Raw genomic sequence first — 20,128 nt, 5'->3', positions numbered from 1 at the left:
AAAGCATACGTATGATCATATTCTATATTTAAGGATAACGGTATACATAAGTTTTTCGAATATACTGCAAACAATTGTTAACTGTGTATTTTGAATAATAATTTGCAGGGAATTTAACTGTGAATGAACTGGCAATGAGCTATCTTCATCTCAATCTGGAACAACATTTCTTTGCTGACGAATATTGAATAATTTTATTTATTTAACCTGACTCAACATTATGTCTGCAGTTGAATTCATCAATTTTAAATTTACTTCTGAATCACAGGGAAGTTTTGATTAACCTCAACTTGTTAAATTCATTTGCACTTTTTAAACTTTTGTTTTGTCATGTTTGTTTGTGTCTCTTGATCAATATTATCACAATTACATTCATCTAGAATATTAAAATTTACTTTACTTACGTACTAAGTACTGTTGTTTGAAACCAATTTATTCAAATGTAACAACGATTTGTCAGAGGTAAATTAATTGAAGCTTCTACATGTCATGGATAGTGGGTGAATTAGGGGATATGATATTCATTTTTGAGATGGTTAATTATCTATTGTTTTTCTTTTACTTTCCAGGTTGAAGCTGGTGATGTTATTCTCAGGGTGAATGAAGTTGACGTAAACAGATTAAGTACAAAAGAAGGTATGCATCTCCAAAATAGTGCTAATTTTAGAGATCTGATGTTCACTCTAAGTAAATCGCATGTGCAAAGGCTGGTCGCACGCAGAGGGTTTTCTCCCACTTTTGCAATCCAACATTTTATGATGACAATAGCAATGTAACATTCACACAAAAAGTAATAATACAACGAGCACGATGATTCATTGCAATAACTGTTTGAACCTGCTTTTCCAAAAATATAACGCCAGCAAAACATACTGCAATAACAATAACGATGAAAAAAGAACGAAAAAGCATAAATTCGGCACAACGGCATATTATAGATTGTACTCACAAAAATGGTTTTTTGTTCACAATAACAGAATCTTCAAGTGTCTCAAGGCTATACTGTATCAACCAAAGAGAGCCGAATCATTGGAAATCAAACTTTCTCTTATTGTCCTGTAAATCGATAGTAAAACAAATTAATTTCTGTTCTTCGATTTACAAATTTAGAGAGATATTGACAATTGTACAGTTTCTCAAACCATCCACTCACTAAATTTTTTTTGACAATCCTATTGCGGATACCTATTCAACCGAATTCAATCGGCTCTATCTTTTTTGAGTCGAGGTACAAACGATTCCGAAGTGGTCCCCGTTGGAAAAAACGAAATTTTGAAAAGTGGGGTGCGGATCATTTTTTGAAAATGTCATATCTTTTTTCTATTCGAGGTACAAACGAAAAAAGTGGTACGAATCAGTACAACCGAAGTACAATCGATATCAGTTTTCAAATTATTATATTTCCAAAGTCGGGTGCCAGGTTCACATAGGTGCTGAATGAGCTGTTCCTGCAACTTGACTTGAATTTATAATAGCCACTTGAAGTGCCAGCTGTTGATTTATTGTGGTACTAAGTGTATTCACCGACTCCGGCACTTCTCTGATTAAGAGAAGCCACAGTTTCTTGGTTCTATGCATGGCTGTCTAACTGCTTTGGTCGTTACTGCGATGCAAGCAGCTTCCTTGATCTTGCCTATAGGACTGCGTTTGTTTCGTTGAGCGACACTTTGATGTCATTCCATGTTCTCTCTCTTCCCAAGAGATTTTTCACCGGAGCAAAAATTGACACCGTGATTACGTATCTCGTGGTTACTTACATTTCAAAAAATGATTACGAGAGACTATTTGACAAAGAAATTTCACTTTGATTATGTGATTTCTCATGATATCTAAGATCTCATATGATTTCCTAAGTTTACAAAGAGATTCCTGTAATCCTAAATGATTTCTCGTAATTACCAATGATTACCACCATGACTACAAATTCAGAATTTTATTTCAATATTACCGATTTCAGTATGATTTCGGAGATTACAAGCGATTTTGGATATTACGAAATGATTTCGAACGATATTGACATCTCAATCGCTTCGGTGAAACACCCCTTTTGTTTTCCACTATTATCTGCATCTGGATTAATCGCAGATCTTTACGTTTTTTTTTATTTTTTTTTTTTCCCCTCATGTTTCTTGATTCGAACATCAAGTATTCCTCCCGTTTCTGCGATATAAACATCTTCGTAATGACCTACGAATTCTCTCTTAAACGCTCTTACAATTAGTTTATACGTTGTTGAAAGGTTTTTTTGTTTCAGCAAGCCGCGAAGACTATCGATTGTTGTAAACTGATTTACCTAAATACCGTAGGGCACAGATTCGACGGATTTTTCTTTGGTACTGGCGTTGTGTGGTATCGTCATGGTGTTGTATCGATGATGACTTTCTGATACGCTTTTGGAATAATTCTTTACGAATAGTTGTTATTCCTACAACATCCTTCTTTATCTTGAGTTCTGAGTTCAGACTTTGTTCTATGGTGCACCGCTGTTAATTTCGTCGGCAGACAAAAGTTTTACCGCAATTACTAATACTTGAAAAAACCATGCTTAACCAGCATCCACTGTTCTACTGAATGTATGAATGTCCCTTATTCGCGCACGTTCTCGTGTATGTCCATATGTTTGTCGTTACGGTTTCTATTTGAAGATGAAACTCGGTCGCCCGAAGTTTGTTAAAGCTTAAGAAATGCAGGCAGATCTGGCTCTATGCCAAAAAAAAGTGACTATACTTTCATGGTTGGTGAATGCATCTTAAAATTAAAGAGTTGCTACAATTGTATTTCAGTTTATGTTTTTTTTTCATGTGGCCAAATTTTGTCTTTGACGGTCAATTTCGGTAGAGCTTGTAAGGTAAGGCTTGGTAAGGTACGGAGAATTGTTTTAGAACAAAATCATGGTTATTTCAAACTGAAATGATAGTAAAAAAATTATGTATTGTGGCTATTATTGATTCATCAATACGTATAAAAAATGAGTGAGAACAGATTTTTATTAGACCGATCCACTAATATCGCCTAAATATGTCCTAGAAATTTTGGATCACACTTTAAAAAGTCTAAATTTACCAACTATAAATTTTTGGCGATGAAATAGTTGTGTTAGGTGCAAATTTTAGGCAATTACTACTTGTTAAAGTCCCGGCATGAACTGAAAATGAAATGGTGAATTCGTCCATGAAAATTTTGTTCATTGTGAAAATATTTCCGTAAAACTCCGTTGACATAGAGTATACGCGCTTAGCTAGAAGAAATAATTTCAAATGATATCACTGACAGTTTATAAACTTCAGAACTTTGTAAACCCGCCGATAGATTTAGGTATTATAGAATATATACAAAACATACAAAAATTTTATCACAGAGCAGCGATATAAAACATGAGCAATATTCTCAATACATTCAACAAGAATTTTTGGTGTAGGGGAAATTAATAAAAGAATTGCCGAATCATTTGATAGAGCAACAGAATGAATTAACACGAATGCAAACAGTATGGAATCACGGGACGTTGAAAATATAAATGATGTTATTCTACAAGAATATTTGAAAACACTTAGAATCAGCCAAATTTTTCTTCCATACAAATTGCAATTAAGAGTGTATTCTGTGATTATACTGATCAGAAATCTTGGTACTAATAAAAATTCATGTAATAGTACAAGATTACTTACTCTAGAACGTACCAATAATCTTTTATGCTGTGAAATTTTAACCGATGACAAAGCAAGAGAGATAGTCTTTATAAATCACGTTATATTTTATTGTCAAGATATGTATTCTGTCACATTCTAAAGGAAATAATTCCCAGTTGACAAGGTACTTACATTAACATTAAATAAATCTCAAAGCCAAACGAAAAGAAAGATTTTTTTAAATCAAACCTAAGTACCGATTCATGATTCCACAACGTAAATGAAGTGAAATCATCTTTCGTATTGTTGCAATGAATCGAATGATCCACTTGAGGTTTATACCATATTTTCACCAGGTACCATTTCGCCAGCCAAAATTTCTATCATCCCGCTGAAAACCAAAAAATCCGATCGGTATTTTTTAAACTGAATGATGTCAATTTTAACAATAACATAAAAAATGTAAAGTTTCATCGTTTGCTCACCTCTCTAAAACTCATTTGACTACTATTCAACGATCGTATGAACCAGAATATGTTTATGACGTAGTGAGAACCGCTGAGCGTGTGAAGCGGGCGCTTATTTTCTGCTGCGAATTTTCTGCCGACATAGAGCATTCATATCCCCTTTTCAATAGGTTGACTAGAGTAAATGCCTAAAGATAGGCTGTGGGTATTTTTTTTGAAGCAACCGAAAGGGCACCAAAACCGCTGGGAAGGTAATAACAATGCCCTTTATTTGCCAATTCGCTTATAGCAGTATAATAATTATCGGGTTGATAAGGGTAACAAATGTCGGTACGGAAGCTCTCTGCCCCGTCCCTCAGTCAACTGCCCCGACCTCTGTGAACCGGCACCTGATTATTGGGAAAAAAAAATTTTCGCCTTTACGAATTCTTTTAAAGAGCTTTAAAGTTCCTCATCTTTTTCGAAAACAGTTCACTCACAGGAAATGGAATGCCAAGTTTGCGCGGTAGCTCAACTTTCAAAAATGATACTTTATTATTCTTGCATACTACTGGAATACTTCTGTAGATCTATGCCAGTATTGCTAATTTTTTACGAAATCTAAAGTTTCGTATAAGATAAAAAATTGTCTTACGTTATGTTGCCGAAATATTTAACAATATATCGACGTGAATTGCTTATGACGAAAACGAATAGTAAGAGTTCTGACGATAATTTGAATGAATTTAATCGATCAAACCGACGATACGTAAAAATTTCTGGATCCCAACTGAATTTCCATTAGGTAAAAAAAACTTCTTTTTCGCAAATTCAGTAATCCCAAATAAAACCTTGCTAGCAAATCAATCATTATCAGACCAGGCGGTGAAAATGTTTAGATGTAAGTCATTATTTTCGAAGGGAGAAAAACATAAGGAGGATCAGTAGTGCTGTTTTAACAATAATTCTATGTTTGTGAAAAAAGTTGCGTACATTTATATTTAAAAAAATGTGAATATCGCAAGAAATATGTAACACAATCGTTAAAAAAAAGTCAGAGATAGAGTATTTCTAAAGTGAACAGCGTTAGTGTTGAAGGTACGTAAACTTGTGCCCGAGAAGGCTAGGTCTGTCGCAGTTTCGTAGTATTTCAAAATTGTCTATCAGCCAATTTAATTGTTATCTTGATCGGTGCGTAGAGATGGCTACATTGAAAACTCTGACGTCAATTCAGAAATCTAATTCTGCCTGTTTTTCCTGACAACCTGATAACTGGTAACTTGCAATCTCTTTAATCTCCAACCAAAGCAAACATTCGATGCAGTGTACAGCCACCTGCATTGCAGTACCGCACTTTTCACTCCAGTCAGACTATCTCCATTGTACAGTCTCGACTTTCAACATTCGAATTCATTAACCGATACCCGGAACGCATAGGCTAGCTGACGTAAAATCAGTTTTTATGCACTTCGGTTCGGTCGCGTCGTACGACACAAAAAGTGACGTCATATCGAAAATACATTCGCATCTGAAATCATCGGGTTTGATACTCACTTGAATATATCTCCACTTCCGCCTAATATTTTCAGTATGATATTGAAAATTTCAAACTGCCAAAGAACCTCCACGACCGGTACGCCAGCCGGTGCGACTAACTAAAATAGACAAATTACAGACGCGCTTTTGGTAAGCATGCAATTAGTGTACGTACAGTAATGTTCATTAATGCCTTCCTCTTCCGGCTATCTTGTTTTATGCACAAAATGCGAGTTCGATTCTATACGAATTATGTGACAATGACTGGCGATGCAGCCCACGTGAGAGATTGGGAGTCATTGTCACACAATTAGTAAAGAATCGAATACGCGTTTCGTTTCAGATTGAAACCGAAGTAGCCGGAAGAAGAAGGCATCAATGTACATACATACATTACCATGGAGTAGAAGGAATCTAAACTGTAGGAATAAAAACGGGACCAGAGTATAGGTGGCGCTGTTAATAGTACGGAACCGCTCACTTCCAATTGACTATAGTCATTACACTTGCGCATAGTGTACCTATCTCGATGCAACATAACCGCACTAAATGACACTAAGGGTTGCATCGTAGTTGGATCATGTCATATGAAGTGTTAACGAATGAAACTTTTCGTTAATGAAATAAACAATGGGTAAAACGTACGTAATTACCCGATGCTATTTTAATGCTATTCACAACAAAAAGAAAGAAACAGCTAAACTGCTACGAAAGCAGTCTAGACTTACCTAGTACAAAAAGTAAAGTAAAGCATATTGCATAGTTGAATAACGTATACTTTTTTCACAAGTATATTTTATATAACATGTATATTTTGATTTAACGAGGTCGAAGTTAGTAACGTTATCGTAACGAAACATTGGGGAAAAAGTCACTATTTTCTTCAGTTTAAAGAACTGAGATTTCGGAATATGAGTGTGTTTTGTTTTATTACGATTTAATAAATTTCAGCCAATTCCAAAATCGCGAAGTAACGGTTTTTCCTCAGTATAAATCGATATGGTAACTCTACTAACTTCAATATGATTTTATTTATCGATAGTAAATTAAACTAATTTGTCTGATCAACGCAAATTTATTTTTATTGATTCTTCTGAGCCACGGCCCACAGTGCATCACCAAAAAAAGTAAATTCACATTACAGCTAGCTTCTAACTTACGTTGACACCAGTTGCATGCTACACAAATTATGATAAATTTTACGATATTCATACATAAAGTTGTATATCTCGTAGTAAGAAACTTTTTTATACAATCACCGAAAAATGGGTGATAGAGAAGTCGATACATTTGTTAAATTATAAGATTATACGTAATATAGTTGCGTACTATACACCAATTGCGTTCTATACTACGTTTTTCCGTAAGTTTTATGGCCTTCTGTATTGCAAATTAAATCGATTCAAATGTTGCCGGTAGCCGGAAAATAGAGTTTCCACACAGTTAACAGCGCAATCTTTTTTCCGAAAAATGGAACCACTTTCTGATATCCAAATATAGGAGAAATTTGTCTTCTACTCCATGAACATTACTGTACACTTGGGGACAATGAATCTGAGACGGCCAATATTTTACACTCGACAGTTATGTTGGCAACACAGAGAAACCTGCAGCGCCCCAGTTGGCCGAGCGCGAAACTAACTCAATCTTAATAAACATAACATAACCCATGACCGTCGAATCTAACCTTAGAATACCGCGAAGATGATGACTTGTTGGATTGACACGTATTCTGAGCTTAGATTCGATATGTTATGTTTATTGAGATTGAGTTTGTTTCGCACTCGGCCGACTATGGCGCTGCAGGTTTCTCTGTGTTGCCAACATAACTGTCTAGTATAAAAAATTAGCCGTCTTAGATTCATTGTCCCCAAGTGTACACGTACGACTGCCAGCGCCATCTATTTGGGTCTTTGGCGTGACTGGAGTAGAAAGCCAACATGTGTACGTGTGTATAACAAATGATCGGCCATGGCCTCGCATACTGTACTTTTTCTTGAGAACTTACTTTCCATATAGAGTATACATATCCATATACGTACTGCATAGGTACACATGTATGAACATGGAGTATCATGACAGTGCGCACGTTTGCAACACGATCCGCTGAAATCCGATCTGATCCAATCCGATCCAACGATGCATACGGCCCAACGCTCGAATGTTGTCTAACTATATGTATAGACCGATTCCTCCTCCTTTTCCTCGTTGTAGACACTGCTTATTCCCGCGCAAACTATTCTATATCTGTTTCAGTACTAAAATGTCTCCGGCTCTCGTCAGATCCAGTCACCCTAAAACTACGAAGAGGTAAGTTGTACTAATACCTGCTTTACTCGAGTTTTAGCTATTAATCTTAATATATATCGTGTGTCCATGAGGAAAGTGCACACCTTATGCGCGTGCGTCAAGTCGTTCGAATTTTATTCGCTGACAGTTACCGCCCGATTGAGCAGCCGACGAAATACCAATCGCAACTGTCAGAAAATGTCCCTAGCCCCCCCCCCCCCCGCTACCTGTGAGCTCTGACCATTTTCTGACAGTTGCGATTGGTATTGCTTCGGCTGCTCAATCAGGCGGTAACTGTTAGCCAATAAAATTCGAACGACTTGACGCATGCGCATAAGGTGCGCTCTTTCCTCATGGTCACACGGTATATCATCGTTTGTTTTAACGGGATGCTATAAGTAAAATGAAACGGCGTTTTTACCGACCGGACAACGAAATGACGAATTCACCCGTCACAACGATGGGTATGTGTAGATACAGTCATCTCGCTCTGGGTGGCACGGGTGCCCCCCCGCCGATCTAGAAAAAATACTCTGTGAAAAATTGAAAACAAAATTAATAAGAAAAAGAAAAACAAAGCCAAATAAAAATATGTATATTGTTTAACGCAATTAAATTTTATTGGATATAATTCATATTTTTATTGGCAGCCGCGAGTCATTTCCTAGGGATATAGTCATCACTATTTACACTTTGAACTTCCATAATGACCATTATAAATCGCGAAAATAACTATGACGCGAACTATGAAGACACACTAGCGGTCATTTTATCGTGCGATGCGCATCAGGATAGCGTTGTATTCATTTGAATTTGAAATCATTTATTTGAATCATTTGTTTCATGTTAAATCACGCATTTTACTAATTAGTTTCTATTGTAGTCATAATATTGTGTTATATTACGTGAAAATATTTGTTTGAATCATTCGTTTCACGTTCAATAACGCATTTTAGCGACTTTTAATCTTACGCCTAGAGCGTAAAGTGAACTTTATGGTGCATATTCGAGCGTACTTTATGCCTACTATGGCGAAAACGGACATTTTTCCTATTTCAACCCGTTTCTCCGTCTACGACGATACTATTATATGCATTATACGTCAAATGCCTGGGCGAAAATACATTCTGTGGCTCCGTTGTGGAATGACAGAGTGAATTTGTCATTTTGTTGTCCGATCGGTAAGAACGCCGTTTGTTTTACGCTATTGCATCCCGTTAATCACGTGCTATTTACCAGGTGCCTTTATCCGATGATAATTTTCAATAAGTTGTTCAATTGCTGATGCAGTGCCTTATGAAATGAAAACCAAATATACTAACGAACTTGTTCACTCGTCGATAATCGAGGTCGCTATTCCTAACAATAAATCCAAATTTCAAATTGTGGAACCCAGGGTAGCGGAGCCAAGATGCCTACCGACGTCAAATGTTGTGGGTGACAGATTTTAAGATCGGCTATTTTCTAACGTAACAATAACAATATTTTCTTTCAAATTATGCTCTTAACGTATTAAACAAATGTAAATTTTAATCTTAACGGTTTTTTGGGGTGATCATCTTATTATGATTTACAAAGTACAGTGAAGACGCGAAACATCAACAAATATTCCATAAAATGGAATTTAACAAACACTACTTTACCCAACAGTCTGCCGCCAGTTTTCAACGAAACTAAAATCGTCAATTACTTTTATTTTCATCGAAACAATAGTCAAATTATAGAAAATGTTATGTATATTTAAAAAAAATTGACATAACGTATTCGATAAATTATAAATTCTTTCGAAGGGTTTGTTCAGGATATTTCTTATATTGGATAATTTATTGTAAAAAACAGCCCAATTTTCAGGATATTTTTTCATGTTGTATAATTTAATGCAAAAAATAGGCAGAGACTTACGGAAAATGTAACTTTTATAAAACTCAAGCCAGTGCCGGATTATCGACTTTAGAAATATTCGAAAATGAGGACCCAACGGATGAGGATGCAGTTAGTAACGTTACTGTAACGATGTATATTTAGTAAACCATGATAAAAAAAGACATACTCTTATTTTAAAAAACCGACTCCTTGAAAGTCATTTTAAAATTACGCAATAACGATTTTTTCCTAACGTTTCGCTACGTTAACGTTACTAATTTCAGTCTCGTCACAACGAAATTTTGCAATCAAATCGTTTTGATCCTTGAAGGCCGTTTAAAGGCTATATAAGTGTTCTGTCTCCGCTGTCAAGATTTGCTCAAGTCCTTTACATCTCATGGCTATTCAACATTCAAACTTCATACGTATGAAAATTGATTGGAAGCTCTTGTCGCTACCTTTACTCTGTCTTCGTCCAAGATTTTACTCTACCTACACCACAAGATAAGCAGGCATTAATGCACCGTAATATATTTGACCAACAATTTAAGATATGTTATTTATTAGTTAAATTCAGTTGATTGTTAAAAACAATATAATTTGTTATCAGATTTATTAAAGCTAAAACTTCTTAGGAAAAAGATGAGATTTATAAATTTCTCATCACTATACAAAATTTCTAGTACTGCATTTTAAATGCTACTGTAAATGTAAATGTACTTCAATAAGTAATGCCGTTGTGTCGGTTATTTCATCACATCAAACCGATCTACGGGTATATTCAGCCAAATAAATATTACTAGGGGGCCGTACTTAAATTACGTAACGGAATTTGAAGAACTTTTCAACCCCTACCCCCCCTGTGTATCAGATCATAACAAAATGTCAACCCCCCCCCCCCCCCCCCCCAAATTGTACGTAATTTTTCGGAATCAAATAACGAAATAGCATAAAATTTTATTAAAATCATTTGTATTTTTCATTATTCTTTTATTTATTAATTATTAATTAATTATTAAGTGTTTTAATTGCTGTAAGTTGAGTGATCTAATGCCAAGAGCTACCGCAGCGCGCTAGTTTCAAAATGTTAAAGGTTTGGCTATAACAGAATCTGGCGCGGGAATTCAGTTTGAATTTTTTTATTAATTATCAAAAAATTTTACATTCAATTCAAAAAATTACGTACAAGCATCAAAAGACCCCCTCCCCCGTATCGTAACAAAGTGTAACAATCGAGTCTGACCCCCCCCCTCCCTTACGTTTGTTACGTAATTTAAGTATGGCCCCTAGTGTAACAACATAGTAACATACGTTAAATTGTCCAACTAGAATGTGCAAATAACACAATAAAATTCTGACAGTTGTATGAATCAGTATAATTAATGTAGCTTACAACCTCTGATGATGAAATAATGGAATTCAAATTTACTTGTGACAGGTATATTAGATAATACTCAAAGATCCGGCGAGTCAGAATCTTAAGACACGCTTTTTCAGCCTTCGAAAAATAGAAGAGGTGGTTGACCAATGAATCGGATAGCTTAATTGGTTTCCGAAATAGTGTCTATTGAATCCGATGATTAGTTACTCAGCTGAGTATCGTTAGAAATTTTATCATCCTGTGTCATCAACATTGATATAATGTTACGTCACAGAATTGTGCGGAGCGGCAGGGTACAAAACAGTGCGCTCATTATAACAGTAACGAAATGCAATATAATGAACGTTAAGAGTCACAACAAAATGAGACTAATTAGGTTTAAATAATTATTCCGCGCGTACATTGTTTATCCGTATATGGCGCAGGTAAACGCGAGGGTGGAGAGGGGATGTCACGTGACCAAATATAATATATAATATATTCGATATTCCATTATCGGCTCAAGAGGTACCTTGATCCGTTACAAAAGAGAATTATTAAACTGGGAATAACCGGTATTGACTCAATTATAATTGGCATTGCTTAAAAAAATTTCGTATTCCTTCCCGGTAGATCCTGCCATAAAAGCCCGAGTTCGCCGGCTTCTCTCACCCGGGCATCCAGCCTGCGAGGAGTTCGACGCATCCCGGACCACCTCTGACACAAATTCTCAGGAAAAGTCTTCCAGCAACCACGAAGGCAAGGACCACCTTAAACCAGGAACACCGGAACTAGCAGTGAGCCAGCCGCAGGCGCATACCGGCCCATATTATGCAACTCGCACAAACGGGTCATACAGTGATGCCTCGTGTTCCTCGGAGCTCGAAGCTCTTCTTCCACAGGTTGATAGCTTCAAAGAGGAGGAACGTGCCCAGTGGGAGCCACTATCCGCTGATAAATTCAACCGCCAGAAAAATCCCCCCAGGTCAATATTACTCAATAATATAACAGGCAATTTCAAAAAATATCGATTACTACGACAAATTATAATTTATCCGTAAGTTAATAAGCATTTCCTGTAATTTATTATTGATGTCGGTAAATTTTTTCTCACAAGCTCAACCCTTTGAGGGACAGTTGGGCGTACGGTTTTTTTCATATGCCAAATATATTTTTGCACCTTTCATGTGCACATAAACACTTTTTATACTCTTGGGTGCCTAAGTCATTGAAATTTCATAAAAAATAAACGTGAAAAAACTCGTTTTTATATATATATGTAAAGCAAGGCAGTATGTTCTGACCAACAATATTGCAAAGAAAACTTCCAGGCAAGATAGAGTTTTGCGTTTTGTACTCGTAAAGATGACAAAAAAGCAGGTGTGTGCAGGGTTTTCATATCCATCCTCCCATAAACGCACTCTCAAGTCATCTTTCATTCGGCCAATACCTAATTTCACCTCTCAGCCCTTTTTCCTCCTACGAACAATTTCGCCTCCACATCTTCTCACTTGACTCTCCATATCATTTACAAGATATCAATTATTTAAACAATCGTTCAACTTCTCTATATTCCTCTTATTTTCCCTTAACTTTTTTACGTGCTCGTGGTCAATGGGTTACAAACCCAAAATAGGCCATAATAACATCACGGTTGGGTGCAGATGCGGTCATTGAGAGCCTCTAATCGTGATCACAATCATCCGTCCCGTAACATATTTATGGTGTTTTTTTTTTTTTTTTTTTTTTTTAACAGCGGGTTTACTAATTTTTTTTTTTGAGAAACTGGTTCTTCCGAAATATCTTGAAAAAATTTGAGGCGCGTTTTTTTTTCTTATAGGTTGAATAAGATAAAAAATAATGAAACAGATCGTAGAGGGCCAGGATCAAATGCCACCGCGTTGGCGCGGAATACCTCATATGTATCATATAATGCTGTTTGTATTTACCTTTTTAATATGTCTTAAGGGCGCATATTTGATAACCGAATGAACTTGTATATAATGATAATTTTTTGTGTTGGATCCCAGGTTTGAGGCCTACATGATGACTGGCGATTTGATGTTGAACCTATCGAGGACGCAGCAAAGTACCGGACTCCTTCCGAAATATCAGAAAAAAGTGGATTCTTTGAGGTACAACAATCACCACATACACCATCATCACAATCACCATAATCACCAACATCATAACTCGGTACCTACGAGTCCCAACGAAATGCTGAGCCACCGAATGCACAGGGGTGGGGCTGGCTCAAATTCTGCCAGCACCTCGCCCGTCGGTATTAACATCAGGCGCGAGTGCGGACAAGGTGCCGGTAGCGATAGCAAATCCAACTCGAACTTCGGCTACTCTAGCAGCTTCGTGCGGACATCCAGGTCCGAGGATCACCTGCAATTCCAGAAGGATCCGTCAATGAGCGCCGTGGACATTGACATTGACGACGATGTTACGTCAAGTCTTAACACGCTCCTAGACACCCGACCTGACAGTGGTCAAGGGATATCGAGCGAACGAATCGTCTGGACTTACAACGCACCTGTTAGTTCACCTTCCGCCTCTGAGCGGACTTCCTGCTGCCAAAATGGTAGCTCTTCACAGTCTTCGAGTAGCTCTCGTTCCTCGACTGAAGGAACCAGTCCTCAGCGTTCCTTGTCCCCCGCCTCTCCAACCTCTGTATCTTCTTCCGTTATGTCCTCGAATTCTGGCTCCCGCAGGTTTCCTCTACCAACGGCTACCACTGGCGCATCTTCCGGCCCAGTGGGCGATGGGACACCCACGGGTAGTGGAGTCGGGAGCATCTCAGGAGCAGGTGGATACTTTCATCCGACAAATGGTGACCTCAGTCAGTCTGAGGCCATTAGCAACATGTCCAGCCCCGATTATAATGACGAAGAAACAATGGACATACTTAGTGCGCGTGATATTATGATGGTTAGTGACCCTAGTGACAGTGATTCCACAATATTAGCGAGTGAACCTCCTCAGAGGAGACTCCAAAACCCCGGTTATGGAACTAACCAAGACAGTACTGAGCATAGGATAGTTATTCAAGTTAAGGGACCCGATAAAGAAATCACTGGTAGTAGAAACAACAGCCTTCGCCAATCCCGCCGACGAGGGAATACTGCGACATCGAATGCGTCAGAGCTCATACCTCCTTCGCAGAATACCCAACGGTTTCAGTCAACGGTCAGCTCTGGAAATGTCACACCGGAGTTTGTCGGTTATCAGGTATTCCAATATCCACACTCACATTTCCACGCGTCTCTCACTTTTTTACTATCAGCTCATTCAATATCACCCAATGGGCGATTGAGATTGAAGTTATGACGAAAAGTTGAATAAAAATTACTGTTTTGCAACTTTAGAATAACCTTGGTAGAGTTGAAGCCTCAATCAACAAATTCATAAGATGGGAGCAGCACCATGTAGGAACTCTTGAACCTAAGCTCTAAACTTGAGAAAAATTTTTTTACATAAAATGATTCCTAAACCGTTTTGATCCGGCGATGAAAATTGAATACTGGAATCCCATTCATGTGTACTTGGATTGATGTCATTGTAGTACATGAAACCATATTTATTTTCGACACGGTTACCTATACACCATTATAAGGATCAGGATCTACTTATACCGAAATTTTTCACACAAACGGACAATAATTGAAAAGAAATCCAAGATTTTCATTTTTATAAATAACCAGAATAGTCGAAGGATTTACGACTTGTCCTCTCATGCAAGTCAATCTTTTGTATTTGTTAGTTACATGTAAGTACAATGAATAATGTGCGCAAAATTTTTAACATTAACCATAGAACGCGTGTATCTTTTTTTCTACCTTCTAACGCATTGTTAAGAACCCCATGCTTTTCTCGTTTGTAAAATCGTTCTGAAAGCATTAATGGGACTTGTAAGTACATAAATATTTTCGTTTTTTAATAAGAAAATGGATGTTGAATAGTAAATTCTATTTTGTTGAAGTTTAGTTGGTGAAAAATTCAATACCAAAAAGTGCAGAAAAACGGCAAGAACGTCATTTTTCGAACAAAATTTCATATCTTTTTTTGTAATGAACCGATTTCTAAATTTCTAACGCGATTTTGAAGAGGATACATCAGACTATCTAGGAAAAATTACTATTCTTATGTCCTGTGGAAAAAACATATATATTTTGGGATATGAAAATGAAAAAAATACGGAATACGAAAAAAGTCAATAAAGCAAAAAAAGTGGTTGTAAAGGGTTTTCGTCTATTTTTAAGTTCTTTTATTTGGAAAATAGTATATTATTAGTAACAATAAATCACGGAAGAAGTCGTATAACTCATTCAACTGCTGTAGCGAAAAGGCAACAATGCGCCGTTCGGTGCTCCTTGTAGATGGCTAAGTAGTGTCTTCGAGCCACTTTCTGCGCAAAAAAATAGCATACAATTTATACAAAGCCACCAAGTTGATGTAAAAACAATAAAGTGGCGTACATTTATTACAAAGCATCCGAGTTCATAGAGAAAATTGCTTCGGTATGTGAAATACATGGCTTTCGATATAATACATTAGACTATTGACGCTTAAATTACATAGTAACAAGTAAAATATTTTGATTTGAGTACAAAAGTCAAATTCACTTATTTCTACGAAACACCAACGGCAAATAAATTATTTTGCACAATGACCAGTGAACAGGTGATGCTACTGCCAGCCTAACCTCACTACCAGATAGTGAAACTGAATGATGGTCCCAGTCCCCAGCCGATAATGTAAATTTTTCAGTCGAGAGCGCAGTTTGAATGACTGCTGGGATCATTAACTACCCCGTACATGCGTTCTAGGGTGAATGTAGCGATACATTTTTGCGTGAAGTTGTTATTTCTCCACTGCAGGGTTGTTCGAACTTTAGTGCATTGTCATAAAGCGAAACCTACTCATATTCTGCAAATTTAAGTCCTCTAAAGTCATTCCAAAGTTGCATAATGGTGTGTTTTTTTTTCTTTTTTACTGTAGCCGAAAAATTATATTATATAAAATTTTATGTATACAAGTATGTAATTCACTGTTAAAATACATGCTAAAAACGCATGCCGGTATTGAATTGTTGCATTACTATAATTCAGGAACTGAAAGAGAGCGAGGATGAGAAAGAGGTACCAACCGTGGGCGATTACGAGGAGCAACAGCACATTGTCAAAGGCTCATCACCACCACAGTCTGCGGATGAAGAAAGTGACATTGAAAGTTTGCATAGCTTCCATTATAGTCCGAAAGCTGTTGATCTCCCATCAGCAATAAGACTAGCAAAACGATTGTATTCACTTGATGGATTCAAAAAGTCTGACGTCTCCAGACACCTTAGTAAAAAGTATACAAATCTCTTTAATAAATTATCACCTGTTTTGCTTCACACAAGAAATAACAAAATGACTTCTCCTCAATTTATATTACTTAACAACTAGACATTTGTCTTGAACATTGACTTCAACAAGATCCTCAAATGTTAAGTTATCTGTATAATGTCTCTACTTCGAATTTGCGAAAGTCGTATAATTTTTTTGTTGAAGCGAAAACGTGCTGTAATTTTAAGAATTTTAATAAATTAATTTTAATTCACTTTATCGGTTATTTCCAGTAATGACTTTAGTCGAGCTGTGGCTGAGGAATATTTGAGGTATTTTAATTTTGAGCAAGACACGCTGGACGTGGCTCTCAGAAAGTTCCTTGCCCAATTTTCGTTGACTGGTGAAACCCAAGAGAGAGAACGAGTCCTTGTACATTTCTCAAAAAGGTTTCTCGACTGTAATCCGGGTACATTTAATTCTCAAGGTACGTGTATCTGTTCCTGAACACTGTTTTGCAAGCATTTGAAAAAACTACTGTTCCAACCCTCAACATTTTTCTTATTATGAAATATCTATATCTACAAAAAAAAGGTACATCTATTTAAAAAATTGCATGAATCGATTTTAGATCGACTACCTACTGTATGTCATATCTTAAATACAATTTGTTGAAACGGACGATTCTCTTTGTAGATGCTGTACATACATTGACTTGTGCTATAATGTTGCTCAATACTGACCTGCATGGTCAAAATATTGGTCGTAAGATGTCATGTTCGGAATTTATTGAAAATTTATCCGAGCTAAATGACGGAGACAACTTCCCTAGAGAGGTGCTCAAACAACTTTACAATGCTATAAAGTCATTTCCTCTGGAATGGGCACTGTAAGTAAACTGTTATTAACGCCTCAATTCAATATTGAATGTCGTTTCGATTTATAATCATATTTCAATCTAGGTACATACTTATATATTACATAATTAAACTGCCCAACAACAAAATGTTTATTTTTCCACTATATTTGCATAGCGCTGACCATACAATTGTGTGTTCATTCAGAGACGATGAAGGAGACGATGCTGCATCCCAAGTCATGCAACAGGGAGATGGACCAGCATTATCCGGAACTGGTAACCCTTTTTTAGATGTCCCAAACGTAACTGGTGCTACAGAATTCAAGAAAGGCTATGTAATGAGAAAGTGTTGTTATGATGCAAATGGAAAGAAAAGTACGTAGCTACGAATGTATATGTTATGAATACTACTGTACAAATCGTCAAAGAAATTACAACCAAATTTTATGTGCAGCACCATTTGGGAAGCGAGGTTGGAAAATGTACTACTGTACATTAAGAGAACTGGTCTTATACCTACATAAAGACGAGCATAGTTTTCGCAGCGATAGCTTACATAATGCTATAAGAATTCATCACGCACTAGCAACAAAAGCCGCTGACTATACAAAAAAGCAGCATGTCTTTAGACTGCAAACTGCTGATCAAGCTGAGTACCTCTTTCAAACTAGGTAATAAATTATTTTTTTAAGTAATGAATTACCTCATTTCATGAAAAAAAAACATTCAACACTTAGATTTGTTGCAACTAATATAAAACCTTTAGATTTTCATATATTTTGAGTAGTCGAGTAAGAATCTGGTTATTTTTGGATGCGTGGCTTTAAACAAGATTGGATTATACACTTTATCACTTAAGGCGCACAAAATCATGATCTCACCTTTTCCACCTGGTTTTACTTTAGTTCTAGTTTTGTTTTTTTTGTTTTTTTAATATCATAAAAAATTTATGGCATTTAGTAATTCGAATATCCGTTATTGAGACACAGACCTGTATGGTCTTCTACTTATCTTCATTAAAAAACTGTAATCTATCATTATGTAAGGTATAACTTGTGTATAAAGTGAATAGAGAAGTTGTAAAATCTGAAATATCAGCACCTTGTCAAATCAGAGGATAAGCACCAAAGTTCACTAAAGCATTTTACTTTAATTTTTACTTAAAAACGAAAATGTGCATTCGTTTGAATGTCCATTTGAAATACAACACAATGAACTTTTCTGAAGCCAGATTTGTATTCAGTAATTCCATATCTATGGCATTTAACATGTTATGTTCATGTTCAGAACGTGTAGAAAAATGTGATTTTATTCTATATTATTACAAGCACACTCTACATCTACAACACTTTCATGTTGAAGCTGTTTCAATTAACATACTAGTATTCTTTTCTTCGAGTATATAAATACTCTTAATACTCTGATGTAATTATAATTTAGAATATCATCAAATAATAACAATTATTCACAGTTGTAATCACAGTATTTCAAAAACTCCAAATCTTACAGTGATTCTAAAGAACTGCAGTCTTGGATCGACACGATCAACTTTGTATGCGCCAGTTTTTCTTGTCAACCACTCGCAGGAGCTGTTGGATCTCAGCGTAAATTTCAAAGGCCTCTGCTTCCATGCAGTCACACAAAACTGTCTCCTGTAAGTAATCTTAAAATTGCTGACATTAATATTCATTCCGTCCTCAAAAAATTAGTATCATACCAAAAATCAAATTCATTCCTCGCTCGATCATGTGTATGAAGACATATTCTTTAATTGCCATTGTTTTTACAGCCACGATATAAGAACTGACCTTATTACTTATAATAAGCCTCTTTATATTGAAAAAATCATATTTGTGAGATGAAATCAATAATAACGGTGGTTAGAACTAAGCAGAAAATTGTAAATACTGAAAATAACATTCTAAAAAGATTCACAATAAGATAAACTTTCATCCCCTCATCTAAGCATTTTGCGAGTACGGTTCAAAGACGTTGACAAAAATATGAATTTGATGGTTAAGATGGTGTTACGCAACTAGTGCGAAGTGCTGACGATGCCTGAAAGCAGCCGCAGGTCTTGATTTCCTGCAGCAACAGAGGCAACCAATCTACTCAAACGAATGATGGCATTGAAAGTAATAAATTGTATTTATTTCTAGAGAGAACAGTTGCGAGACCACGAAGAAATTGTCAGTCGACTGGAAGCAGAGCTCGATGAACACAGAAGACATCCGCCAGAACGAAATTCAAAGGCTTTAACTGTACAAAACTACAAAGAAAAAGATGTATATTTACATTACGAGGTAAGTTCATCATGATTCATCAACTGCAAATCTCAACCACAAGTGACAGCCCTATTGAAATAGTATATTTGGACATGTATGCGCAAAGTACACGATTTCGTGCGTGTTTTTGGTGGAAAAAGTAATACTTCTACGTTTACTATGCGTAAAATGAATATGCTCACTGTTTGAACGTTTTTTAATTTACACATACTGTGCATACTCTTACATATACCCATGCAAAAAACGATGTTCGTTACACAGGCGTTAGATTTTACAATAAATCCTACTTTACACCATTATAACGGTACCTTCTAATTTGTCTTATAAATGCTACAAAGGGTATTGTTCACACCTTCTACAGATAGAATTTGAGATATTTCCCAAAATTTCGACTGATTCTCGGCTCTTACCCCTTTCAATTTTCAAATCAATCTTGTCGCATAAAAGATCCTGGTCCACAATTTTTCAGGTGATTCTAGTTTGCAATCAAGATGTTACATAAAAAAATTTGTAATATGTAGGTAATCT

General features: G+C 36.3%; 1 protein-coding gene across 9 annotated transcripts in view; it reads left to right on the top strand.

The window, feature by feature from the left end:
- The window catches only part of LOC124303184 (PH and SEC7 domain-containing protein), a 76,131-nt gene that overhangs the window by 35,446 nt on the left and 20,557 nt on the right, over positions 1-20,128 (top strand). For 7 of the 9 annotated variants that reach the window (XM_046760088.1, XM_046760091.1, XM_046760093.1 and 4 more), the window contains 11 exons: positions 570-636; positions 7,868-7,921; positions 11,757-12,108; positions 13,154-14,357; positions 16,238-16,482; positions 16,750-16,943; positions 17,153-17,345; positions 17,521-17,690; positions 17,770-17,986; positions 18,825-18,969; positions 19,475-19,618. In XM_046760088.1, coding sequence (XP_046616044.1) covers positions 570-636; positions 7,868-7,921; positions 11,757-12,108; positions 13,154-14,357; positions 16,238-16,482; positions 16,750-16,943; positions 17,153-17,345; positions 17,521-17,690; positions 17,770-17,986; positions 18,825-18,969; positions 19,475-19,618 — 2,985 coding nt within the window. The remainder of the gene's footprint in view (positions 1-569; positions 637-7,867; positions 7,922-11,756; positions 12,109-13,153; positions 14,358-16,237; positions 16,483-16,749; positions 16,944-17,152; positions 17,346-17,520; positions 17,691-17,769; positions 17,987-18,824; positions 18,970-19,474; positions 19,619-20,128) is intronic. The other 2 variants (XM_046760092.1, XM_046760096.1) reach the window with 1 other exon arrangement.

This window comes from Neodiprion virginianus, chromosome 4 (genome assembly GCF_021901495.1).
Source record: "Neodiprion virginianus isolate iyNeoVirg1 chromosome 4, iyNeoVirg1.1, whole genome shotgun sequence".
NCBI classification, from domain to species: Eukaryota; Metazoa; Arthropoda; class Insecta; order Hymenoptera; family Diprionidae; genus Neodiprion; species Neodiprion virginianus.
Note: the sequence above shows the minus strand (reverse complement) of the source record. Positions and strands in the feature narration are given on the sequence as shown.